Genomic DNA, 26,964 nt, shown 5'->3' on the forward strand with positions numbered 1-26,964 from the left:
AACAATCGGTTACGATGATTTTACGAGGACAGTAGTACGAACACGGTAGAAAGAAGAAATTATTTACGGATTGAGAATTGTAATTAACAGCACAAGTAACAAATAATTAATTAGAATAAAGTAGCAGTAGAAGAAGTATAAAGTAGCATTGTTTTTAATACATATCCTGCGATGTACTCTTAAGAGTTAAAACCATGGTCCCTGTATGTGGTGCACTCATACCGATCCCAAGGAACCGTACTTACTCATAACAATAAGACACACACTGATGCATGTATTCATGCACTTGACAAATTTATGTCTTGAAACGCTGGTAGGGTAAAAAAAATAACGAGATTTGACGATTTGTAAGAATTAATTTATTTTAAAAAGGTAAATAAAGATGTTTTTGGTTTTGTATTTAACAAATTATCAGTTTTATCGGAATTAATTAATTTTCGAATCGAGTCACACGATATCATTCGATGACTTTGCAAATGCAGTACGATGATACGATTACTTTTACGTTGCGGCAATCACTAAAATTCGCTAAAATGACACTAATGACGTTTAAAAAGTGGCACGCTCGGCTTCATACAATTTTTGACACATGCTGCATCTATCCATATCTGTGGGTTTGGGTCTTGATCTCGGGAAAAAAAAAGAAAAAAAAAGTCACAATGGCGTTGTATTCTTGTTTTAAATAATTTCCTTTTTGCTTTATTCGTATTAATCCAACAAAGTTATTAAGATTTATTCATAGAAAAAATTGTTCACCATTTATTTACACAAAAAGAAAGAAATGTTGAGCAAAGAAACACAGCCTTTGTCATTCTTTGACTTTCTGAATCTTTCTGAATCTGTCAAAAGTGGTCGTAGTATTTGAACAACAAATAATTTTATTTAAATTCAATTTGATAGAGTTTAAATGTTAAAATGTCTATTTATTGGTGAATAACAAAGTGTTAGTCATTAATAATCAAGATGTGGGTGAAGCCTCAAGAAGTTTTCATAAAAACTGCTTTGTGGTACTGTGTCTTATCTTTGTCGATAATAATTTGTTTGTGATTTCGTATTGTATTTAATGGAATAGCATTGACGTATTTATGTATCCTATAGGGATTGTGATGACACCAGCTTGTATTTCGTGTTGCAACGGCGAAAAGGCCATGGCAAGTCGAGAGGTTTATCTTCTTTACTTGTGGGTACTTTGGATAGTGTGATGGACACAAAACCGGCTCCGTACAGAATACTGCATCAGACTCCTAACTCTGAAGTGTACTATGGTAACGCTACAGCTCTTTTTCATCTAAATAAATATTTTTTTCATAGTCTATAATGATTCCAATTAGAAACTATACTTTTGTTATTGCAGTAATAGCCACGGCTCTGACAGAGGCAGAGATACGTCAGGACTGGCAGTGGTTGTTTGAAAATGTCTGCCCAACTTTGCATTCATTTGATACCGAGGATGAGGTTACAGAATTTGTGTGCTGCAAGATAAATTCTGTCATTGCCACTGAGCAGGACAACTTTACTGAAGGTATTTATTTATTTGAAACTTTTTTGCTCATTGAACAGGAAACAAAAGCTAGTATTTATAAGTACTTTGTTGTTGTGGTCTTAAAACACAAACATTATTATTTCATATAGTTTTTCTAGTCTTATAGTTTAATGATATTAATTAAAATACAAAATCAACCCTATTGTTACTCAATTTGAACAATACATTAAGACTATTTGGTAAATAAGTCAGTAATTGGTATTGATGTCTATTATTAATATTAAATGCTGTTAAATTATTTTTTTCTTACTTTAGTTTACTAAATTGAGTGCATTATTTTAGATGAAGATACACTCAACTACAAAAATGTTGATTATGAGTTTCATCAGAGATTTGGCATGCCCAGAGATGAAAAGCTTGTTTGTTACTATTCATGCAGGTGAGTGTTTTATTTTAATTTTATTTTGTACTTTCTTTTGTAAAATACAGAATTTAATAATAATAAAACCATTCCTTGGTATTAAAATTAATCAGCATTAAGAGTCAACAGTACAACAGTCTACAAATGTTTGCTTCAATGTGCGTGTATCATATTTATGTGTCTCTAGCTTTATGTGTCTTATCCAGACAACTCCTAATTTTTTGTTTTCACCTGAAAATCTTTGAAAATTGTTTTTTGTTTGTATAGTTACTGGAAGGGAAAAATACCTCGGCAAGGCTGGATGTACCTGTCAGTCCACTACATGTGTTTCTACTCGTACATATTTGGCCGTAAAACCACTGTCAAGATCCGCTGGGCTGACGTTACGGAGTTGGCCAAAACTAACAGCATTCTCTTCCCCGACTCAATTAAAATTGTGACTAGGGATGGAGAGCATTACTTCACACTCTTCTTGAAGAAGAACGAGACTTTTGCGTTGATGCAACAGCTAGCCAATATTGCCATGAAACAGTGAGTACATCATAATCTATTTATTATATTCTAATAAATATAAGCTAATTTTAAGGTGTATGTTGGTTGTCCAATGGTCTGATGTTTTTATCTAGAAACTAATAAGGAGTATTCAGTAAAAAATTCAAGGCTTAGTTCCAAATAGAACTGAAGATAATTTGAGTTTTTGCAAATTATGCTGATTTGCAAATTTTTTGTTTACGTAATGTCACGGACGGGTACGGCGCCACGGCCGCGTCAGACGAAAGGTTATTACAAAAAATTACAATTTTAAAAATGCCCATCTACCTACACACATTTGGCAAATAATAATATCTGGAACCTTAAACCTTTATCTTAAATATTGCAATTTTAATACTCATAAAAAATCAGCCAAGTGTGATGATTGCCCATATAATTTTCGTACAATCTCCACTTCAAAAATTACGACTACTAAATATATTTTTCTTGTAAGGATTCCAAAGAACCATAACAGTAGTTACTTAATGGAATGTCAGACTTTCACATTCCTGACCACTACTGTCGTTAGTCGCAACGCCCGCAACAATAAGAAGAAAACAACTATAGCTATAACAAGCTTGATAGATGAACGTTTTTATAAGTCGTAAGCAAAACATTTCCTTTTTCAGGTTAATAGATGACAAATCTGGCAGTTTCAATATCGATAAAGAGCTATTGACCAAACTGAGCAAAAATGTACCAAAGAAACCGTCATTCCTGAAACGTGACTTGGACGCGAAAAAGCAGTCTAATCTCTACACGTTAAGGTTCCGTTTGCCCCACACTGAGAAGTTGGATGGCACTGAGGAGTGCACTTTATGGACGCCATATAACAAGAAACAAAATTGGGGCAGATTGTATTTGTCGCAGAACTTCATTTGTTTCGATAGTCGGGTAAGTATTTTGCCTTTATAAAGAATCAAAAGAGTTTTAATGAACGCCGCGAAAACGTATGCAATCTTCACGAAGCATCACTTCGCGAAACGTATTCTATGTATTTCAAATACATCAAAGTAAAAAAAGACTATTTTGTTACTGAGCGTTTCATCGAAATTTTTGCTTAGTCACGAAAAGTAGATTATGTAAAAATTACCACCGACACAATGCAAACCTATTTACGTGACGCAGTATAATGTTTTAAGTCTCACTACCGACATTCTCTTGGTTTTCTCATGTATAGTACGAGCAGTTATAATGTTTTCGGAAAATGTCGCAACATTTGTACTATAGTACAGAGCGTATGTATAGATAGTGTAAGTATAGCCGTTATTTCATACAACTAGTTTTATTTGAAATTGTGTTATAATTTGCATTTTGATTACAATTCGGTACACTATTCCTATCAGTGAACTGTAGTACAAATATTTGATACTTTTGATTAGCTATAGCATAACAAAGTGTAACTTTATTTCAATTTAACAATTTTCCTTATATTCTACTAGCTTCTATCCGCAACTTCGTCCGCGTAAACGGTTTATCCGCCAGGTAACTGTCTTTATTTAATAGGTTGAATTTTTTCCAACGCGTCTAAGATAATGTCTCTGGCCCGCCGTTTCGAAGATTAATAACAGACATATTAAAATCTAACAAAAAGTTTCTGTTATAAGTATAAATTAATACATTTAGCAAAAAGCGTTATTTTGATATTACAAACAAACGTACGTTCGTTCGTTTTAGCCAAATGACGTCCACTGCTGGACAAAGGCCTCCCCCAAGATTTTCCACAATGAACGGTCCTGCGCTGCCCGCAAACAAACGTACATCTCAATTTTATTTAATTATATGCTTAGATTATGTACGTTTGCAGACATATTTTGATGGCTATTGTCTATTGACCAGTTTCATAATATGAAAATGATATAAATTGTAACATAATATGTACGTAATAATAACTTTTATCATATGAATGTCAAATCTGAGTCACGAGCGAGCAGGCGGCCATAATATTTGCTCAACCTTTGTTGTTTTGTTACTATTCACATTATCTATAGAGAACAAGCAATGCTAACACTGTCTTAATATCTATTCAAATTTAAACCTTCTTGTCTTGACTTAAAAGCTAAAGTATTCAATACTGATGTAGCACTAAGTCGATAATGAGCTGTTAGCATTTCCGATATTATTGAAATTGATAAACATAACTAAATTCTGACATAATAAGAATCTCACGTGATTTTCGTTGTTAGAGATTTGCTTTGTAAATTAGGCAACGTTTGCACCGATTTTAGTCTTTATAATGAGCAGAGAGAATAGTCGTGTGGTCGGCAGAGTAGAATAGTACTCATACTCTTACAGTAGATGACGTAAAATTAGATTTAGTGGGAAATATGCGAACATCGGGCCACCCCAATCTGTCCGGCCAGTGTGGAAAGATGTAGGCTATAATCCTCCATTCACCTACCTCTGGTGAATTAGAGAGGGTCGTCATAGTACTGAACTTCACTAAACGACTCGATGTTGAGGAATGAAGCTTCATTGTTTATTTGCCCATACGTTTACATACGGTAAACATGGTCTTTGTGCATTTCCTGTATACAACACATAAACAACTAACGCGCGAGTTGAATGCAGACTTTTTGGAACAATTTACTTCTGGCGCACTAAATTCAAATCAAGAAGTATAAAACCCAATAAAGTTAACTGCACACCTCGCTGGAATGCGACTTCCTCACACTCACCCGCATACCTCCCCGCGTTCGCCCCGTTACCAGAGCGTCGATGTGACGTCACGGCCGTCAGGTGCGCAGTTAATTCGACTGGATTGTACATAATATAGTTCGCGCGCGTCTTGAATGCACTTTTAGGCTGGTTTTAGTGTCACGCGGACCGTACGGTGTGGACCCGCTCTGCAAGGCCAATCTGTATGAACTTCTAGGGAACGTTTTATGCGGTCCGGAGGAACCGCTCGCTCCCAGTTCATACAGATCGGCTGTGCGGAGCGATCCGCACTGACAGTCCGCGTGACACTAAAACCAGCCTTACGAATTTGGGACTTCTGGCGCTCTGAATTCAAATCGCGCGCATTCTTCCTGCCTGATCTGTTAAACCTCTTTGCGCGAAATAATAAACCTTTTATAAACCTTTTGCTTCTTCTTACCTGATAAACCTCTTTCCTTCCAGGTAAAGAACCTGGTCCGTCTCACCATACCCCTCCGTAACGTGCATCAAGTGGAGCGAGCGGATTCAGGTGGCACCGGCAGTTCTGGCGACTCTGGCAGTATCCTCATAACGACCTCTCATCACACCAGTTTCTTCTTCGGCAACATATCCGACAGGGAGTTCTTGGTGCACAAGATATCGGAACTGCTCGCCAAGTTGCCTAAGTGAGTGGGTTATTTTTTGTTAATTTGAGATGCTTGTGAAAATGCGCTATAGTGAAGTCGTCAGCTAAGCAAATTATTGCGAAATGACAGATTCATTGACATTCTGAACCTATTTCCCATATTGAAACTGTCAATATGCCAAACTTATTCTTCAGTTAAAAATTATCCAACGATTGAAAAATCAGCTCTAAAATGATAAAAATGTATTGAGTAAGGCTGTTTATTTTGTTTACAATGTTGCTGATTTCTGTTTGCACGTATAGTATGAGTAAAACATTCAAATAAGGTGGCTTCCACTTGTGAAACTATTTCGTTAGTACATTGTTGCATGTTTCTTTGCATGATTAATCAATGAAAACATTATATCAAGTACAGTCGACTAAACACTTTGGTTGCAAAATCTCATCTAAGTGTACAGTCAGCGTCAAAATAGTTCGTGACACCCAAAGTAGGCAATAAATTCGCAAAACGTCTTTGTTACAATTAGATAAGGCTGTGTTGTCAACATTTTGGCCACTGGGTGTCACGAGCTATTCGACGCTGACTGTAGTCAAATTGCCGCGGTCTCTTAAAATACTATCTATCTTTTAGTATTTTACCATTATAAGTTTATCTGTGTTTCTTATATTCGGGCTAACATTCTCAATTATTATTTAATGGTGGAAAAATTTAACATTTCACATTCATTACATTTTTAACAGGATCTCCAACTGGCCTGCAAGTTGCAACTAACATTGAACGCTGGGTTTGATATGATTAAGGTTTGATTTGCGATCACATTCTCAATTGCTTGAATTCAGTGATGTGTACAGGGAAAAGGCAACGCATGCTGTCGCGAGGAACACGGAGGACCAGGAATGGACGCCGCAGCCTCCTCTGATGTCTCTGTTCAAGACCAACCAGACTTCACCCATAAAACAAATACAGGAGAAGAAGGTATGTATTTTTTTTATGTGACAGGAGGCAAACGAGGCAATGTATGTTTTTAAGCTCTAATTTTACCTGTAGGCCTAGGATGCGAGTCGCGATAAGCTTCTATTGCGCCATTTTATCGATTTTAAACGTCTGTCGTCTAAAATAATCGATAAGTATTATCATGGCGCGCATCCTAACCCGGCTTGCTATTGTAGGTCAAACTTGCAATTTTATTTTAAACCGGTTTAATTAAAATAACTACTTGTAATAAATTCTGTGGTCCAAATTGATGTCTGTTAATGTTAATTGAGATATCATAGAATCGCATCTTTTTACTTCTTTTTACTCACGAAGTTTTTTTAGTTTCTTTGGAGAGTATGAATTCTTTGGGAAATAAATTCCATAAGTATAAAGTCAATGACGGTTTTCGCGAATGAAAAATCCGCCAGATGGCAATACGTAGACGCGAGGTCCAAATGCTGCATGATTGGTTATTTTTGACATGACATTGACAGATATGTCAAAATCCACCAATCACGCAGCAGTCAGACCCCACATCCACGTCCCGCCATCTAGCGGATCTTTCATTCGCGAAAATCCTCATTAATTGATAATAATCGTCAAAATGATTCAATTAATATAAATTAATTTCATCCTCTGGTACTTACCTCTAGGAAGTCTATCTTCGGCGCAACCACGACTGGCTCCCCGCTAATCCCTGCTAAATTTTGACAGTGTGTGCGTGCGCGCCGCATACGTGTTGGCGCGCTCATATACAAACCGCGCCCGTGCGTTTCTATGAAGATGACCTACTCATTTGTATTTACTCTGGTCGTGTTCTTGCAGTGGATACTAAATGACCTGTTGTTGATGATTCTTAATTTCCAGGTAAAACAATGGGAAGACCACATGTCCGAGGTAGGCCGCGGTGTCAGCATGTACCAAACAACAGCCGGCAGCGAACTAGTCGTAAACGGTATACCAGAATCCCTTCGCGGCGAATTGTGGAGCGTCTTCTCAGGGTCCATACTGCAGAAGGTGCAGAACAAAGGGCTATACCAGAAGCTGGTGAAGGAAGCCCTGTCGTCTAAGAACGCGGTGAACGATGAGATTGAAAGGGACCTGCATAGGTCACTGCCGGAACACCCGGCGTTCCAGAATGATGTTGGTGAGTGTTGTTGACTCTTCAATAAGTTCAAAATTAACATTGTTTTTGGACCTTAAGTCAAAGTATTGAGAATATAAATATCGGCATCAGTATTTTAAAAAAAAGTAATATAAATTTGACAGCCTGATGATGTGCCTTGACAACACCCATAGTTTTTGATTTTTCAAAACACTGGGATCGGTTATTTGTGTTGTCAATGTTTTGAGCACTTGTACAGTCACGGAATGAAAAGGTTCGTCAGTTTTCAAATTGATTCCTTCAACGAATCGCGAGCACATATTACCTTTTGAAACTATGTTACAGAATAATCTCGAGTTAGAGAAAATAATCTTTAACTGTTCGTCAGTAAAGTTCAAAATTATTCAGATAAAAGTTGTTTGACGATTTATCTTGTCAAGAAGATTATTATGATTGATAAACTAAAACCTTCTTGTTGGTTCAACCTGCCATTATTATTTCTATTTAATAAAAAAAACTATTGTCAATTGGTCAGTGTCATCATTGCATTGCACTGATGGGATAGAAAAATAAACAAGCAAAACCTTATTCGTTAGCAAACGTCATATTTATTTAAATGTTAGCAGCACTGTTTCTTGCACTGTTATGTTCGCAGGATTGACTCTTACAGTACCTACCTAGTGCAAGCGAAAACCGACACTAAGGTGACGAACCTTTTTATTCCGCGACTGTACATTTCATACGAATGTTACACGTTCCGTACTTTTATCCGTTAGATAGTCAGTCTCGACATAACAAAAACACTGCTTAGTTTGAGCTTAACCGATTGAGTCCCAGACGGCATTAATTAATGTCATAACAATTGATTATCTATTGTGTCTAGATTCGCGGAGCTTGAAGGATTAATTAGGTGTTGGTTAAAGAATGTGTCACAATAAATAACCTTGTTTGCGTTTGTCAGAAGACTCCTCAATGGCAGGATTAGCTCAACTATATTATTAAGTATCCCGTTACATCATTCAGTACTGCATAAATGTCGCGTTTCAGACCCGTTGCTCTGTTTCAAATAGCTAAGCTACTTCAACTTTTACAGGTATATCCGCTCTGCGCCGCGTGCTATGCGCGTACGCACTCAAGAACCCCACCATCGGCTACTGCCAAGCGATGAACATAGTGGCTTCGGTGCTGCTCATATACTGCCCGGAGGAGCAGGCCTTCTGGCTGCTGGCTACGATATGCGAGACGCTGCTGCCCGATTATTATAATACGAGGGTTGTGGGCGCTTTGGTAAGATCCTTGGAACTTTTTGCCGATTTTAGAGCGCTTTTCTGATGCCTAACTTGCATTTCTCAATAATTACTAATTTTGTAACGCATGGCAAACTTTGCTGTGTTCGAGTGATGTAATTTTTTCTTCTATTAGCTTTCACAAGTAACGCCTAACATAAAATAATGCAGAATTTACACGACTAAATTGCTTTTTAAAACATGTAATAAGATTAATTGTATATTTCTACATGTCAGAAAGAAACTAACTCGATTGTAGAATTGTTGATATAATTGTGAAAGACAAAAATAATGTAAACTTTGATTGGCCCTAACCATTGACTGATTGACGATTGTCGCGTTTTAAAATTGACATGATAAACATTTACAAAAGTATTAGAAATCATTTTGCCATAATATTGCTATTGTGTTCTGTTTTCCGTTACAGGTAGACCAAGGGGTCCTCAAAGAGTTGACTGCAGCGCACCTGCCAGAATTACACGCGAAGCTTGAAGAACTAGGCGTGATGAAGATGATATCCCTGGCGTGGTTCCTGACGCTATTCATCAGCGTCATGCCGTACGAGTGCGCCGTCAACGTCATGGACTGCTTCTTCTATGACGGTGCTAAAGTCATATTCCAGGTCTGTGGTCAGAAGCCATTTGATTCTGATACTTAAAGGTATAGTATTAAGGTATCGAAGAGATGATCTCCTTGGCTTGGTTCCTGACGCTATTCATCAGTGTCATGCCGTACGAGTGCGCCGTCAACGTCATGGACTGCTTCTTCTATGACGGCGCTAAAGTCATATTCCAGGTCTGTGGTCAGAAGCCATTTGATTCTGATACTTAAAGATACTGATATAGTATTAAGGACTAGGCGTGATGAAGATGATATCTGTCGCGTGGTTCCTGACGCTGTTCATCAGTGTCATGCCGTACGAGTGCGCCGTCAACGTCATGGACTGCTTCTTCTATGACGGTGCTAAAGTTATATTCCAGGTCTGTGCTTTTCAGAAGCCAATCGATTTTGATACTTAAAGATATAGTATTAAGGTATGGAAGAGATGATATCTCTGGCTTGGTTCCTGACGCTGTTCATCAGTGTCATGCCGTACGAGTGCGCCGTCAACGTCATGGACTGCTTCTTCTATGACGGCGCTAAAGTCATATTCCAGGTCTGTGCTTTTCAGAAGCCAATCGATTTTGATACTTAAAGATATAGTATTAAGGTATGGAAGAGATGATATCTCTGGCGTGGTTCCTGACGCTATTCATCAGTGTCATGCCGTACGAGTGCGCCGTCAACGTCATGGATTGCTTCTTCTATGACGGCGCTAAAGTCATATTCCAGGTCTGTGCTTTTTAGAAGCCAATTGATTTTGATACTTAAAGATATAGTATTAAGGTATTATAGTATGTAAAAGATGAGCTCTCTGGCTTGGTTCTTGACGCGTTCTTGATTCATCAGCGTGTAGAGTGCGCCGTCAACGTCATGAACTGCTTCTTTTATGACGGCACTAAAGTTATATTTCAGGCCTGTGCTTGTCAGATGCGATTTGGATCTGTTACCTAAAAAAAATATACGGGTTTCCAAGAGCTACGAAGTTTTATAAAATGTAAAAGAAACCCGGTTCGATCTGAAAGGACAGAGTCTGTTGCTCAAATACATTTAAAATGTTTATTTAAATGGCCTACTTTGTGGTATAAATAGTCAATTGATTTGACAAACAAGTGGCGTCATAAGCATAGGTCCCTGTTTCTATACAAAGTCTATTAGTGTCTTGATAGCTCAATCAATAAGGTCAATTGATTACTACTATCAACTATCCAATTTCGCACACGGAGCAACCACGCGCGTTTTCAACGGTGACAATACTGTAAGAACCTATTTTAATGATCCCCAATCTCTGCAGGTGACCCTCAAGATCCTGGATATAAACCGGGACAAACTGCTAACGTGTACGGAAGACGGGCAAGCCATGCAGATCCTTGGTGATTACCTGGCCGGCATATACAACGATGAAGCTGTCGCTTTATCTACTGAGCCACGCACTGCGCAGAAGGTAAGTGAAAATTTGTATTTATTTACCCATCAAAGTGCCCAAACAACTACATGCAGGAAGTTTAACTACATGCAGGAAGTTTAATGAATGCTACTGACAACGCCACTCTTGTAGCGGAGTTTTGGGCTGACACTGTGTAGGTTTGTCGACACGACAAGAAGAAGTGATTGAGCCTAATGGCTAAATAGAGAGTAGCATTAATAACTAATGGACAAGTTAATAAGTTCTTACAAACCTTGTTATGTCTGTACACAAAAACTGTTAAATCCGTTTCTCAAATGCTGCTCTTTCATCTGAATGAATTACATTTACGACGCATTTTGTTTTGACAAAACCAAGGTTTTATATTGAGCTTAATAAATTCACTTTCCTTTCAGACGATAAGAATCCAAGACCTAGTGTACCAAGCCTACCGAACATACGGCGCGAGCGTGACTAGCGAGTGTATAGAGCATTTGGGCCTCAAACACAGGCTGAGGGTAGTCCGTCACTTGGAGGACAGTCTGGAGAGAAACACTCTGAGGGCCTTGCAGCAGGACAAGCTTCTTGAACCTAACGAGCTGCAGGTAAGGTTAATTTTACATTGACATGTGCACCTGTATGTAAAGTAAGGACCAATAGTTCGCAAACGACTGACTTCGGCCGCTACACAGGAAGGCATGACATGCTAAGGCGGGTTTAGTTCCAGTCACCCTGTATAAAAAATCTTGCGATTTGTTCCGATAATTTGGCCTACATTAGACGGGCTGAAGAAACCTGTCTGCATAGCTATTTTATTCCTTAGTTGCGTTTTACGACATCCTCGTGAAGAGTAGAGTAGGTCCCATTTTAGTTCGATTCAGCCAAATCGTGTCCACTACTTGATAAAGCCCTCCCCCAAGGTCCCACTTTACTCTGTTAATCACACGGCCATTTATTGAAAGAAAGAAAGAAAGAAACATTTATTGCCATGGACATCACAAAAGACAAAAGATGTAAATAAAAAAAGCAAATAAGACAGAGGTGACATAAAACACAATGGATGAGAAAGCAAACTGAGCAGTGCCACCCTGTCGCACAGCGATGTCCATCGCAATGGGACCCCACTCAGTATATGCCGTGGCCCTCTGTGAGAAAGGCCACGACGCTGGTTTTCTGTGTGCCCCATGACGAGTGGGAGTCACGGACACTAACCTATACTGCATAAAATATACTGATAAAATATATTGATCTTTAATCATATAAATGAAAAATATTGCATACTCTTACTTGCATATTTCTGTATTTATTTCAGGAATTACTAAGCGCAATCCGCGAAGAGCTACTGTGGGCGAAGCGTGTGCCCTGTGAACGCTTGGAGGCGCCCTACGAGGCGTATCGGCTTGACTACACGCAGTTCAAGACGCTGTTCACTGCGTTGTCGCCCTGGGCTAAAGGCGATAGGGCCGAGGCGATCACTGCTAGGATGTTCAAGGTCAGATTAATAACTTTAAAAATAAAATAAAATTACTGGCATAATTCTTATATGTCAAAGACAGACACGGGATTATTCCCACCTCCCGTTCCCACCGCTGCAACTCCTGTGTAGAGGATCTACAGCAGACAGACGATCTCATAAAGATTGCAAGAAGGCGCTGGATCCAGGCTGCTTCCAATTGTCTAATCTGGATATTATTGGGGGAGGCCTATGTTCAGCAGTGGACGTTCTGTGGCCGAAATGATAATGATAAAATCAATCAATAGCATCTCTGGGTCTCTGCGTTCAAATGTGGGGATGTTACAAAAATTGGTTTTTCTCTTGTGTACTTATTGATTGCTTACATGTTATGGTTTCGTAGCGAAGGTGAGCTGTAGGCGTTAACTTTAAAAACTTTAGTTATGAAGTGTATATTTAAGAATATTCTGTCTGTCATCTAGCTAGATATTACTCTTTTTTCGCAGTTAATGGACAACGATGACGACGGTTTCGTCAGCGCCCGAGGTCTCAGCCTGGCCCTAGGGCTCAGCGTCAGGGCAGACGCCCAAAGGCGTTTGCGGGCGCTATACTGCGCGCACGCTCCGCCATTACTCTCCCACTTGGAACTCAGGCCTACTCACTTCACGGATACTGGCGAGGAGTTGGCTGCGGACGCTATATCCTTCTTTGATAGGTAATATAATAGTAGCATAGACTTCAAAGATAGGTAATATGGTAGTAGCCTAGGCTTCAGACAGGGAAGATGATCAAAGACGTTTGCGGGCGCTATACTGCGCGCACGCTCCGCCGTTACTGTCCCATTTAGAACTCAGGCCCACTCACTTCACGGATACTGGAGAAGAGTTGGCTGCGGACGCTATATCCTTCTTTGATAGGTAATATAATAGTAGCCTAGGCTTCAGACAGGGAAGATGATCAAAGGCGTTTGCGGGCGCTATACTGCGCGCACGCCCCGCCATTACTGTCCCACTTGGAACTCAGGCCTACTCACTTCACGGATACTGGAGAAGAGTTGGCTGCGGACGCTATATCCTTCTTTGATAGGTATTTATATCCTAGGCTTCAGAGACAGGGAAGATGATCAAAGGCGTTTGCGGGCGCTATACTGCGCGCACGCTCCGCCGTTACTGTCCCACTTGGTACTCAGGCCCACTCACTTCACGGATACTGGAGAAGAGTTGGCTGCAGACGCTATATCCTTCTTTGATAGGTAATATAGTAGTAGCCTAGGCTTCAGACAGGGAAGATGATCAAAGGCGTTTGCGGGCGCTATACTGCGCGCACGCTCCGCCGTTACTGTCCCACTTGGAACTCAGGCCTACTCACTTCACGGATACTGGCGAGGAGTTGGCTGCGGACGCTATATCCTTCTTTGACAGGTAATATAGTAGTAGCCTAGGCTTCAGAGGCAGGGTGGATGTTTAAAGGCGTTTGCGGGCGCTATACTGCGCGCACGCTCCGTTACTGTCCCACTTGGAACTCAGGCCCACTCACTTCACCGATACTGGCGAGGAGTTGGCTGCGGACGCTATTTCCTTCTTTGATAGGTAATATAATAGTAGCCTAGGCTTCAGAGACAGGAAAAGACGCTCAAAGGCGTTTGCGGGCGCTATACTGCGCGCACGCTCCGCCATTACTGTCCCACTTGGAACTCAGGCCTACTCACTTCACCGATACTGGCGAGGAGTTGGCTGCGGACGCTATATCCTTCTTTGATAGGTAATATAATAGTAGCCTAGACTTCAGAGACAGGGAAGATGATCAAGGGCGTTTGCGGGCGCTATACTGCGCGCACGCTCCGCCGTTACTGTCTGAACTGAGGACCACACACTTTACTGATATTAGAGAGGAGTTGGCTGCGGACGCTATATCCTTCTTTGATACCTATGTAATAACAATAGTAGCCTAGGCTTAGAGGCACGAAAGATGCCCAAAGTCGTTTTAAGGCCCACGCACTTTATGGATACTGGCGAGGAGTTGACTGCAGACTGATCTTTCTTTGAGGTGTTTCACTATAGTCAATGCTTAATGTCAGGGCAGAGGGCTAAAAATGGGGGCACATGCCACATAATATTTTGACTGACGTGTAGAGTCTGTTATAAAGCATGGCTCTACCATGACATTTGATAACTTTTTCACAATACGAACTACACGGACTCCTATTGAGTGTTTAGGTGTGCGATTATGTATGATCTAATAAAAGTTTGTGTATTATTTCCATTCAGCATGGAGAACCCACCGAGCCCTGAACCTTCGACCGCGTCGGTCATGCACCGATCCATAAGCGAGGTCTGCGGCGCCGGGAGCCAGATGGACAAGTCCAGTGATAGCGTTTTGAGCCACTCTGGTAAGTAAACAAATTTTAAAAGTACCTACAGTTCTTTAGTGTAGACAGACAAGCTAAACAGTTCCAAATGGTACATAACGTCACACGATACTTTGATTATGCGTAATTTTCAGTTGAGCGTTTGCAGTATCGCAGTTCAGAATAGGCTATCTAGAGTACTTAAAATGGCCTCAGATACATAAGACTCGAATCCGAGGAATTTTGTTTCCAAGTAGCAAAAGTACATAGAAATTCTGTTTGGCTCTATAGTTAGGCCCTTTGTACACTGCAACTTTTTGCTGCGATGAATCGCGCGTTTGGTAGCCACGCAACAGGGTCGGATTTTATACCTACTTTTAGCAACGCGTGTGTCCAAAAGTTGATACATAATTTCGACAGTCGATCGAAACTAAATCGCATTTGTATCTGCAAAAAGAACCTCATTATCTTTGGTAATAAGGTTGTTTCTCCCCCAGCCGGCAGCAGCGGCGACTCACACACGGCGGAATCAGTCCGCGCGTGCGCTTTATCCGGACTACCATCTTCACTACCGTCCACGCCCGGCTCCCCGCAACCCGCGCCCGCCGCGCCGCCCCTCCCGCGGGCCCACTTCCTACAGCTACTAGCAGCCTTGCACGACCTCACGCAGCAAGACCCGCCGCTGTACGAAGCTGTAGTGCTGGCTGGTAAGTTTGGTTACCATTCAGAATGATCCCCCCCCCCCACATTGATTAGATTGCCCCCTCCCCCTCGGCAAGACTGCCCCCTCCCCCACTGTTTAGACCAATGTAAACTGTTTACATTATGACGTCGCTGCTGTCATCATTGCTCTCACGAGCAATGTGTTCTGTTTTTGGGCATATTGCTGCGACACCGGCCACGCCCCCTTGTCATATGTCCCTTTAGTTTCTGTGATCTGTGGATTAGACTGACCCTAACCCCCTCGGTAAGTCAGAATGCCTCTACCACGCTGGGCATGCCATTGAACCAGACCGGCCGCCGACATTCGCCTACGCATTGTAGTCGCTATGCGATCACCAAACCTGCAGTGATATTCCTCTTCTGTCGTTTTGAACTTACAAAACAGCAAGGTACATACAAATTAGTTTAAAAAAATCTGCATGCATTTAATCTAACTTCTATTTTGTTACCAAATCACCACAAAATAATTATTACAACAGGTACCCTGCTTTTGCAACTCGGAGAGTTGAACCAGCGCCCGCAACTCGACAGGGAGATCTCGCAAGACAGCCTGTACTTGGCAGCGGCCGCCAAACAACCTGCGTTGCCCGAGGTCAGTATTTATTTTGTCCTTTCAAGTCTTAACTTAATTTTATAAACACGAAAGCCTGTGAATGTGGATGGACGGATGAATTTTCTCTTTTACGCAAAAATAACTGTATGAATTTTATGGAAATGTATAATTATTATTTATGATGCCTCAGACATCAGACTAACGCCCGTATTCACAAACAGTGCTTGCTTAAGTGAAGCAGCAAATCGAACGCACAGCTTTGAATAGAGCTCTGTGATTGGTTCGTGTGTCACCCTGTGCGTCCACGCGCACTGTGAGACCTCATAGTAATGTTTGTGAATACGGGCGTAAGACAGGTAATAATTTATAGAATTTACTTGGGGACAAGTTTTTCTAATTGTAAAATGTAATTTTTAATAGAACTGTTTTAAGATTACTTTTTAACAGTTTAACTGCTAGTTAATCTATCAGCGACCGAATTTTTCAACCCAAACTTTAATAGTAAAGTCACTAACACATTTTCTGTCAACCAGATGGATCCCAACGGCAACCCAACCGAGGTGGAAGACAAACCGCAGCCATCGCCGTCAAAGGAAACCGAACCTTCCGCCGAGAGCGTATGGTCGATAACCCTGGAGCAGTTCCTGGCCACCATGCTGTCACAGGAGCCGGTGGAGGCCTATTTCAACCGGACGGTGTCTCTGATGCCTCAGCTGGAGGCCTTGAGGCACCGCGATAGACTCCAGTCTATATCATAGCTGATAGAGGTCGCTGGAGTCGAGTGATCCGGGATATCCAGGTATGTGGACATTTGCGCCTCTTGTGGCTATAATTTGAACTAAGATGTCTGGCTATTTAAAAATTGTATTTGAATAGTGTACCATGTTTTTGTTGCAACAACACGTTTTCGCGGGGGTCTTTTAAAACAAAATATATCTTGTAATACCACTGGAGTTCAGTGGGTCTAAAATGGCGATGTGTATGTTTCATAATGATGATTATGATTCATAATTCTTACTCTTGATCCAGACAAGGTCTGGAGTCAAGGAGTCCTTTGAGTATTTTGATCATAGTATGAAATAAGAAAAGAAAAAATAAAGCTTTAAATTTGAATTTGGTCATGAACGCGCTTGCCGGTAAATTATTTCAATACACAACAGCGCTATCGACATAAGTATCAAAACATACGCACGGTACGAATTTATTGTTAATAAAAACACCACTTAGGCCGACTAAGATAAGAGTTGTTTACGCACGATTATGTTTTAATTAGAATTTAGTAATTATGAACAAAGCGCTATCGGTCCGAATATTATTTGATATTCACATTGGATTTTAACTATTGGCGAATAATTATTTATTAGAATATTTGATCCAAATGAATTGATACATTTACCGATGCTATAACAACGCTAAATATCAAAACATAGCAAATAAGCTGAGTCTGTGATTTCATCTATACTAGTATAATATTATAAATGCGAAAGACTAGTCTGTCTGTCTCGCTTTCACGCCTAAACCACTGAACCGATTTTGATGAAATTTGGCATAGAGATAGTTTAAGTCCCGGGAAAGAATATAAGATAGTTTTTATCCCGGTTTTTGAAACAGGGACGCGCGCGGTAAAGTTTTTCTGTGACAGACAAAATTCCACGCGGGCGAAGCCCCGGGCGGAAAGCTAGTATGACATAAAATATTGTTATTTATTTAACACACCTAAGGTGCCAGTGATTACGTTGATTAGAGTCCATAAAAACGTCATTTGAAATTTTCAGGAAGAAAAAACTGGGATCCCATGGACCATGAGCAACGTTTTGCGATCTGAAATAAGTTACCGAAAAATTGTAATAAGTATATTGTATTAGGATTACAATGTATCGAAGTATAGATAAGTTATGGGTCATTGTGTCAACATAGTCCACTTCTAAATCAATATTATGTTGATGATTAAACGTTATAACTGTTAAAATGCATTATCTATATTTAAAATATCTGTAATAGTTATTCATGTACCAAATAATTACGATTAAAATAATACCTTTTATAAGTTTCCTACCCACTAATAACAGCTTAAATATGTTGACTCAATGTAATCTAAACAACATAATATGTAGAATGAAAATCTTTTATGTATCGCATAAAAATATATTCAAATAGAAACGAAAATTGAATCTATTTTGCATGAAGTCCGATCCTACACCTGAATAAATGGTGTACATAAGTCTAAAGTATTTAGACAAATATGTATATAAAGGTAAAAAGTATATGCATTTATTATATTATGGCTTTCGTTACCTTGAGTTTACACGGTATGCCATAGTTTACATTCCAATGATGTAAAATATTTGTAATTTGTAAGTCTATAAACTTTCATAGCCATATTAGTTTTATAAGTAGCATAATACAAATAAACGTGTGTATCTATGAGTAGAGGTGAACTAAATATAATATTTTGTCCGCTAGGCAAGTAAACGTTCGCTGTTCGAATCGCTGTCGTTAATTTCACAAACATTATGGCTGAAAAACCATAAGTTAATTAAAGCCTTTATAAATACTGATGGCGTGGTCTTACATCCCTTCAATACAAAAATATCACTACAATTATGTTGAACTCTTGCCTGTCATAGAATCTAATGTAGATTCTCAAATGAAGTCTTACTATTAGGACTGAACTATGGTTAAGCACCATAAAAAGGCTACCTATTGACCGGTTACCGTTTGCGATATCTTTAATGGTATAGCTTGGAATATTATCTTCTTCCTCACCTTGTGTGATATTTACTTATTAATGCAAAATTAATTGAAGACCACCATAAATTTAAATGTACCTTAGTAGTGATAAATTAGAAGAAAAGTAATATATTTGTACTTAGTATGAAATTGGATAATAATGTTTTATTGGTGCATAGATCTTTCTTCGTTTTGTATGTAAATAATATGTACTATTAATGCTTACATTATCAATGGTGCTTCGCAATAATTCGCAATAAATTGTATGTAAAGCAATATTAAAAATAAAATTAATACCCGGCCCTAACTTAAATCTGCAGCTTAAGTGTGAAAGAGACGGCATTCTAAGGCTCATAGAGCATTGTCTTTTTCATCTGCCAATAAAGCTGTCGGGCATATTAATTAATTGGACACAGGAAGTCATCAAACGTTGAGTTTGAATCCTAAATTCAAAGTAACCTTTTTAAATATTATAGGCACCTCACTCTTTTTTGACAATATCCAGGTTTTTTAAAACTTAGTCCGATTTTATATTATTAAAACCACAAACTTAGTAGTTTATAATCCAAAATAGCTCACTTTAATCTCTTCTCATATTTTTTCTGAATGTGAATATGTATGAGTAACGCAGTTTCCATTTTCATCCTTAAAATAATAAAACGGTGCCTTCCTGTGCTCTTATAGTAATTTGTATAATAAACATTAATTTAACTCTTACCAGCTTAGCATTGTGTACATTAGTCTAAGATATAAGCAATGAATTATTTTTATATGCTTCCATTATTCTGTAAAATGTACTGGTAAAGCTGTATTGAAATAATCTTACAAGCAATATGATGTTTAAATGTATAATAATCTTGCTTGTATGTTGTAAACAACGCAAATATTATGACCAAATAAGTAAATATTTTCTCAAGTACCTACCACTTGTAACCATGAGGCCCGTATTACAAAACAATACTCAAAACTAGACTCATTTTCAGGTACAAATTCAAGCCTTTGATTGGTCGAATTTAGCCCAATTATATGGATTTTTGAGTTTGAATCTAGTTTTGGGCATTGTTTAGTGATACGAATATTGAATAGTGTGTAACATTCCGCTAATCCTTTGTCTTTGATTTTTGGGAACTAAATTATAGATAGCATGAGGCACATTTGTCTAACTAAATGTCATCTATATAAAATCATTAAAACAATCAATAAATAAGTCTGGCGTCCAATAGGGCGACAAATCGAACGTCATTGATTCAAAATTAAAGCTACTTATACGTAGGCACTAACTCTGAACAAGAGCGCGCAGTATCGATAAATATTAATTGATCTCGATTGAGAAGTCGATTCGGCGTTATCATTGGACGTTAGACTATATACATACCTTTTATGAGTAGTTCCCTATTGTTAAGTCAGAATGACGAAATTGATGCGGAATGTTTTTCCTCGATTATGTGTGTTGACGATTCATGAAGTCATCATAATCATTGTATATTTGTGCCATAACAATACGATTCTGCACATCATTCAACCATTTTGTTTATAAATACTTATAATTTTCTATTTTATGCACAACATGGGCTTTGTTTATAACAATTCTAACTGTATAGTGGAACTTCTATTGTTACTTTTATATTTAGCTTCACGTGGTTTCATTAAATCGTACACCATTTATGTAATCTAGTTATACAATCTCGATTAAATACACTTGTTTGACGTTAAAGTGTGTTTTTATTATTTTTATTATTATCTAACGTAAGGGACGTCTCTCCTTTATTACTTATACACTGTTGGAAGAGTATCTAATGCTCGTTTTCACCATCAATCCCTAATTTTTAAGTGACCCCTATGAAAACAATATTCATATTAATACCTATGTGTTACCATAGGGGTCACTTAAAAATAACGATTGATGGTGGAAACGGGAAGTAATGGTACCTAATGATAGTAATGATGTGCATTTATAAATTTCGGAATTCAATAGATTAATAATATCGAATCTCGAAACCAATTTCAGTTGTAAGATTAAACACCATCACACTATTTTATCGGTCATGTCTAATGGGGTCAAAAATTAGGTTTATCTATATCTAGAATAATGTTTACTTAAGTACACTCCCAAGTCCACTCTTGAACAACACAAGTAAACGAAAATGCCCTATTTTCTTCTGATAAGAATGAATAAAGCCTAAAAAAAATTTCAAAAGAATCCATCTATAAATGAGGCGTCTAGTTTCAAATCCCGCTAAAACGATTTTGATAAGATTTCGAGAAATTGAAAAAAACCGCTTATCCATATAGCTTTGGCCTTAGGCAAAAAAAAATATGATACAAATTATTATTGTCATCTGGCAATACTAACAGTAATTGCTATTTATCTTTAAATTAAATATAATTTGAATTATAATGAAAACTATTTTCATTTTGGCGTATTTTGTTACGAACATTCGGTTTTAATGGGATTTGAAACGGACATGTTGTATTTTAGCGGGATTTGATAAGAGCAAATTATGAAGCAACTACGTTATAAAAAAATCTCCATACTGATTTCGCAGTCACGTGACCAAAATACCGTGCTACCATTGGTCAATCAACTTTTAGAGGGTTTTGAAAGAAACGGACGGCGTTTTAGCGGAGTTTGTAACACAAACCTAATTTTAAGTGCTAGTTTAGTAGTCTTTTAGTGTATTTTGATCGAAAATGATTGAACAGTATGATGAGAAAATTGCAGTAGCATCATTTAGAGATATAAACAGAAATTAGTTGCAGGAGCGTTTTAGCGGGTTTTGAAACTAGACGACTCAAATAAGCAATACTATTCGGTACATTGCTGGTGAAAAAATAAAATAAGAAACCATTGTTCTTTTCACTTATTTAATTTCCAGTCATAAACTAGCTATATCTTATTCTATTTAATAAAATAAAATAAAATCTAATGATACCATAACATATTACGGATTCGGGGAACGTTTTGTTAATTTTTGGTGATTAATCAGTAATTTGTGAGTATAGTGATTTAAGAGTGTATAACGTAGATTTCGACATAAAATTCACATTTTAGTATGTTCTAAGATTATGTAGAGGCATCTGTTGTCTATTGCTATTCAGATTTCGATGATGTTGGAACTTTTATCTCTTGTAGTTTTGTGCATGAAATCCTGGTCGTATTGAGGGCCGCATGTACTGCAGGAAAATTTGAGGGTCCAAGCATTTCTAGACTTTACTGTCTCCAGTTCTGGCAAGTAAATAGCGACGTTGCCGTCCGGTGTCTTCTCAGACTGAAAATATAATAATTTCCTTTTAGACTTAACATATTTTTAAAATAGTTTAGTTTTGACAAACTGACTAATAATTTTACAATATTTCTTAAATAGCTTGTGCCAATGGTGAGATTTGTCGACTTAAGTTACGAGCGTAAATACAAAATATGTAAAGTATGGTTATTTAACAAGATTATAACAAACATAAACAAAGTTCGTGTGAATGAACTACCGTTTCTGTTGATCATCAAAACAAAGAGTCCGACATCGGGTCAAACAGATAATGGAATCTTTAACATGACTGGATAAACTTAACACTAAATTAAACAAAATACTGTTTGGGAATATTTGTTTTCTTAATTATTGCGTGAATTAAGGTCACAACCCATGTCCCAAGCAAACTAGAATCATATGCTTAAGTAATATTACACCTGGGTATCAAACTCGGAACTTCAGTAACGAGAATCCTTGTTATTACATGACGGAGGTATTTATTTAAAACTAGCAAACATTTTAAAAGTACTTACCGCCAAGTAAATTCCCTCATTTCCCAACAGCTCAATATGCCAATGCGGCTTCGCCACTACTTCTGTAATGTTTGACAGATACAGTGTATTCGTATCAGGCCATTGCAGGAAGATCGCATAGACCGCTGTCACGTCAGAGCTATCATGTTTCCCAGTGCAGGTGTACCAGACATCTGGGCTATAGGAATCGTTTTGAGCTGTCCAGGGCTTGGTCCCGTATATCGCTTCTCCGTTGACCTCTATCCAGTCGCCAAGTTCTTCCAGTCTCTCCTCAAATATCGGGGCTATGGTACCCTCTTTGGTTGGGCCTACGTTGATCAAGACATTGCCTAGAAAGGACAATATTTATAAGAAAGACATGACTCTTGGTCATAGGCTGCCTTTATTAGCTTCAGATTTCTATTAAAAACTTGCAATTAATTACCAGCCGGGCTAGAATGCGCGCCATGATAAATCTTATCGATGATTTTAGACGACATGTATGGATATGGATGACGATATATGCATATCGTGTAAAATCGATAAAATGCCTCGAGAAGACGATATAATGGCGCGCATCCTAGATGCTAGGCTAGGCGGTTACATAATATTATTATGATTCTGTGATTATGATCTAAGGAAGTTCTGTCTTACCACCACAGCTGACTGTAGATATGACGTCTTGCAATAATTCGTGTATGGTTTTAACGTCATCAAGTTCCATGTTTCGTCGGTAGCCCCAAGACTTTTTGTCCAACGTCATCGCGTTTTCCCATTTGTGGTTTACTAGGCGACCTACAAAAAAGTTGGGTAGCAGTGTAAACAAATTTTAAGACTGATATTTATAATTAACACTAACTAGTGATTGGTAATGAACACAATCTCAATAATAATCTTGTTTGTAATACCTACTCTAGAAGACGAGGTCAATAATCTTCAATAGAGTGCCTAGTAAATACTTATCTTATGAAGGGAAAATGGTGCAATGCAATGCACCTTCGCAGTGTTAATACAATGATAAAATAATAAACAATATTGTTGAGTAACATTAACATTACCTGGGTTGTAACGGTCTTCACAGTTATAGAAATCTCCATGATGGCAAGGGATACCCACCCCCCATCTATCGTTAACCACTATGTCATCCTTGACGGGGCTGTCGTTATAAAGCCATGATAGCAGATCGGTTGATTTCCAGTATGTGTCGTTGGCTTCCCAGTCACCATCAGCCCACAGCACCGATGGCTTGTAGTCGTTTATAAGCTGTTTGATATCAGGCCAGAGCTTTGTATCTGGGTAATCTCGTGTTTTAAAAGAGGCAGCTTTATCTTTCAAGTATATAGGGTTGTACCATTCATAAAGGGAATGGTAAACACCAAATTTCAGGCCAGCTTTCCTTACAGCGTCACTGACATCTTTGACTAGGTCCCTATGAGGGCCAACATCTACAGAATTCCAGTTGAATGATCGTTTTGAAGGAAACAATGTGTATCCCTCATGATGTTTGGTTGTCAAAACTACATACCTGTAAATTGAAATAATAATTGTTAACTTATTTATAGCCTTCTCGTTAAGTATTATCCTTGTACATAGAAGATAAACTTATCCTGTATTATGAATACCTACAAACAGTATAAATTGACTGGGAGCTTATAGCTAGCAGTTTGAACATTATAAAATAAATAACACAAATAGAAAGAAAATTAATAACTCACTTAGCACCAGCTCTACGAAAGAGTTTTGCAAACTTCTCTGGTTCAAAGAACTCCGCTTTTAGCATTGGAGCAAATTCTTGGTAAGAGAAGTTTGGTGGGTAATTTTTCTCCATGAACTCAGTAATTTCCTTAACGTTGCCATCTAAAATATTTTTGTTAAAATTGTGATTTTAGATCAGTTACATTAAGATTAATTTAATAGATAGGTTGCTATCTCATTACATAATTGTTTAAGTTTTTAAACTTTTATAAAACTACCTCCCTTACCCTTGATAATAAAGTGGTAACTGGTTGTAGAAAAAAATTAAACTAGGTAAATATTTAAAGAAACAAAAATTAAAGTTATGTAGTAAGTAACAGCATTTGATTATAACGTCTGAAGTGCGAATGTAATAAAATTAAAAATAGTCACTCGCTCTCTAGAGTCAGAAGAAATATTTTAATGTGAGGTAGGTAAAACATAAAAAAAAAATAACAGAAAATAAATTTTGTTTTTAACAAAACAAATAAAATAAATAAAAAAATACATACTCTTCCAATCATTCCAGAACCATTCAGAGTAAAAACTAGGCACACTGAATACGCCCCAGTGAAGAAAAATGCCTATTTTGGCCTCATCATACCACCGAGGGAGAGGCCGCGTATCCAAGTCTTCCCAGTCAGGTTTGTATTTTTTACCTTTCTCTTCAGGTTGTGCTTCAGGTTCCCTTTCAATTAAAAAATTTTCATTGCCGTTTTGTACAGAAATATGACACTTCACTAATCCAACAGTCACCACTAACAATAATAAACGCATGTTTCACAGTCACAATAGTGTTTAATTTCTTTTATAGAGTATAAATATGTATCATCAATACTTCGTAGGGAAATAACATTTTGTTCGAGTTACAAAGTCTAAATAATTCGAGATACCGCGTATTTAGGTGCTCAGCGGAAGGGAATGGCAATTTTTTTCGACTTACTGAGGATTTCGACTTAACGAGGTTCGAGTTATAGAGATTCCACTGTATTTTTTACTACGACCAATAAGAAACAATCAGGGCTTAGAGCGGGCAATCGCTAGTTCAAATTTTACACGAAGCCCCATATAATATTTTGTAGAGATTCTTTGTTGGGTTTCAAATTGACTAAAATGCGACGTTGCCAAACGTAGCGCTCGTTTGGCAACGTCGGATGCGGGTAATAAGCAATACTCAATCCTAAACGCTTTACATAGAGCTTGGTTTGCTAGGGCAAACATGTACAGTGGTGTTTGTCGTGCGGCGCGCGCGCGGAATGCGAGGGGAGGTGTCGACTGGAGTGCCCACTGCCCGGCTTCGATCTTTTCGACGGCGGGCAGCGGCGCAGGACGCACGTGTGCACCGGAGCGCGACGCGGCGCGTGCCCACGCGGCTCGCCGCTCCACACGTGGGCGTTGGTGATGCTGCTTGGTGACAGTGGTGCGAGCGGTGCTGGTGCTGTGATGAGGGACGGTGCGACGTGCAGTGGTTACACAAAACAGCTCTTCTCAGAGCTATGCAACGGCTCTTGTCAGGGCCACATTCCTGTTTCTGTGCAGAAAGTTGCTTGTGGCTTCGGCTGCAAACATTCATTGTTTCTATTCGATGACGATTTTTATTGTGGTCACTGGCGGCTACAGCGCCACTGTAGAGTAAGGTCCTGTTAATCGCCAGGGGTGCCAACTGTTAAGTATAAAAACGATAGCCCTCATTCCCGCCTTAGGCAGTTTTTATTTTAATCTGAATTTTCTAAGATGTTGCTAAGAAATAATATTTACGAATATGCAAATTTTCATGTCAGTAATAGCATTCAAAACATTTTCCCTCCGCTCCGCTCCTCTCCGCTCCGCTCCAAATTACCTATCGATAGCTTACTTTATTCTGATGAATAAATGTCATTACAAGTTTTTCTCTAAAACTGATAATTTGGCTAGAAAAAAATATTTTCTATCCACGCAGTACGCCGGCAGCGTTCGGATCGGATATAATGACGTCATCGTCCCCGCGCCGGGCGGTCAGTGAACTTTTTTAGTAATTTGGCCATAACTTCGTCAATTTTTGTCGTAGAACAAAAATTTTTGCACTGTGTTTTAAGGATTTCTTAGCCCTATAAATCTGCATTCACAGCTAAAAATCGAAATGATCCTCATTACACCATAATCACTTACGTGTTCATAATATCATACACATTATTTCACAAGCCCATGAAACCAACTTTATTCTCACGATTATACAAGTTTGAAATCAATCTTTGAAACAAATTATTTTAGCAAAATTATGTGGACGATGAAAATTTGTGAGACTTGTCAAATTGACTTGAAGTTTAAAATTATAAGTGTAATTATATAAAAATAACTAGCTTTGGTCGCCCGCTACGCGGGCTACAAAAGCTAGATCTGCGATGCTGGCCGCTCCGGGCTTCGCCCTACGCGGCGCTCGGCCTGCGGCCTCGCATTCGGAGCTCGGCCTTCGGCCTCGCAAAAATTACAGGGGGCGTTCTCGTTTGTCGCAAGGCACTTTTGCTTTTTGACGCAACACAAGTTTAACTATGGTAACTCACGGGGTTTGAACTATCGCTCGGCCTTCGGCCTCGCCTT

General features: G+C 38.6%; 2 protein-coding genes across 4 annotated transcripts; one reads left to right on the plus strand and one right to left on the minus strand.

Annotated features, from left to right (window-relative positions):
* Positions 1-671: 671 nt before the first annotated feature.
* On the plus strand, positions 672-20,610 carry Tbc1d8-9 (TBC1 domain family member 8/9). Of its 3 annotated transcripts, none has more exons than XM_028320766.1 (21): positions 672-1,007; positions 1,099-1,265; positions 1,355-1,522; positions 1,826-1,922; positions 2,172-2,435; positions 3,065-3,329; positions 5,556-5,758; positions 6,559-6,694; positions 7,562-7,841; positions 8,893-9,086; positions 9,513-9,707; positions 10,980-11,129; positions 11,507-11,695; positions 12,403-12,582; positions 13,050-13,135; positions 14,182-14,304; positions 14,811-14,932; positions 15,388-15,597; positions 16,093-16,205; positions 16,700-16,965; positions 17,942-20,610. In XM_028320766.1, the coding sequence occupies exons 1-20, from the start codon at positions 964-966 to the stop codon at positions 16,922-16,924; spliced, it is 3,411 nt and encodes a 1,136-aa protein (XP_028176567.1). In that variant the 5' UTR covers positions 672-963; the 3' UTR covers positions 16,925-16,965; positions 17,942-20,610. The 3 variants fall into 3 exon arrangements, with proteins under 3 accessions (XP_028176567.1, XP_028176568.1, XP_028176569.1); XM_028320768.1 differs by having other exon boundaries at positions 674-1,007; positions 6,571-6,694; XM_028320767.1 differs by lacking the exon at positions 14,182-14,304 and having other exon boundaries at positions 673-1,007; positions 13,050-13,258.
* A 1,162-nt stretch (positions 20,611-21,772) lies between these two features.
* Fuca (alpha-L-fucosidase) lies at positions 21,773-25,233 on the minus strand. The gene is made up of 6 exons (XM_028320769.1): positions 24,900-25,233; positions 24,369-24,510; positions 23,712-24,178; positions 23,308-23,448; positions 22,675-23,003; positions 21,773-22,165 (listed from the first exon to the last, which is right to left on the minus strand). Exons 1-6 carry the CDS (start codon positions 25,162-25,164, stop codon positions 21,992-21,994), a joined length of 1,518 nt encoding a protein of 505 aa, XP_028176570.1. The 5' UTR covers positions 25,165-25,233; the 3' UTR covers positions 21,773-21,991.
* Positions 25,234-26,964: the final 1,731 nt, after the last annotated feature.

The sequence above is a fragment of the Ostrinia furnacalis genome, unplaced genomic scaffold (genome assembly GCF_004193835.3).
Source record: "Ostrinia furnacalis isolate ACB-3 unplaced genomic scaffold, ASM419383v2 OfSCF7448, whole genome shotgun sequence".
Lineage (NCBI taxonomy): Eukaryota > Metazoa > Arthropoda > Insecta > Lepidoptera > Crambidae > Ostrinia > Ostrinia furnacalis.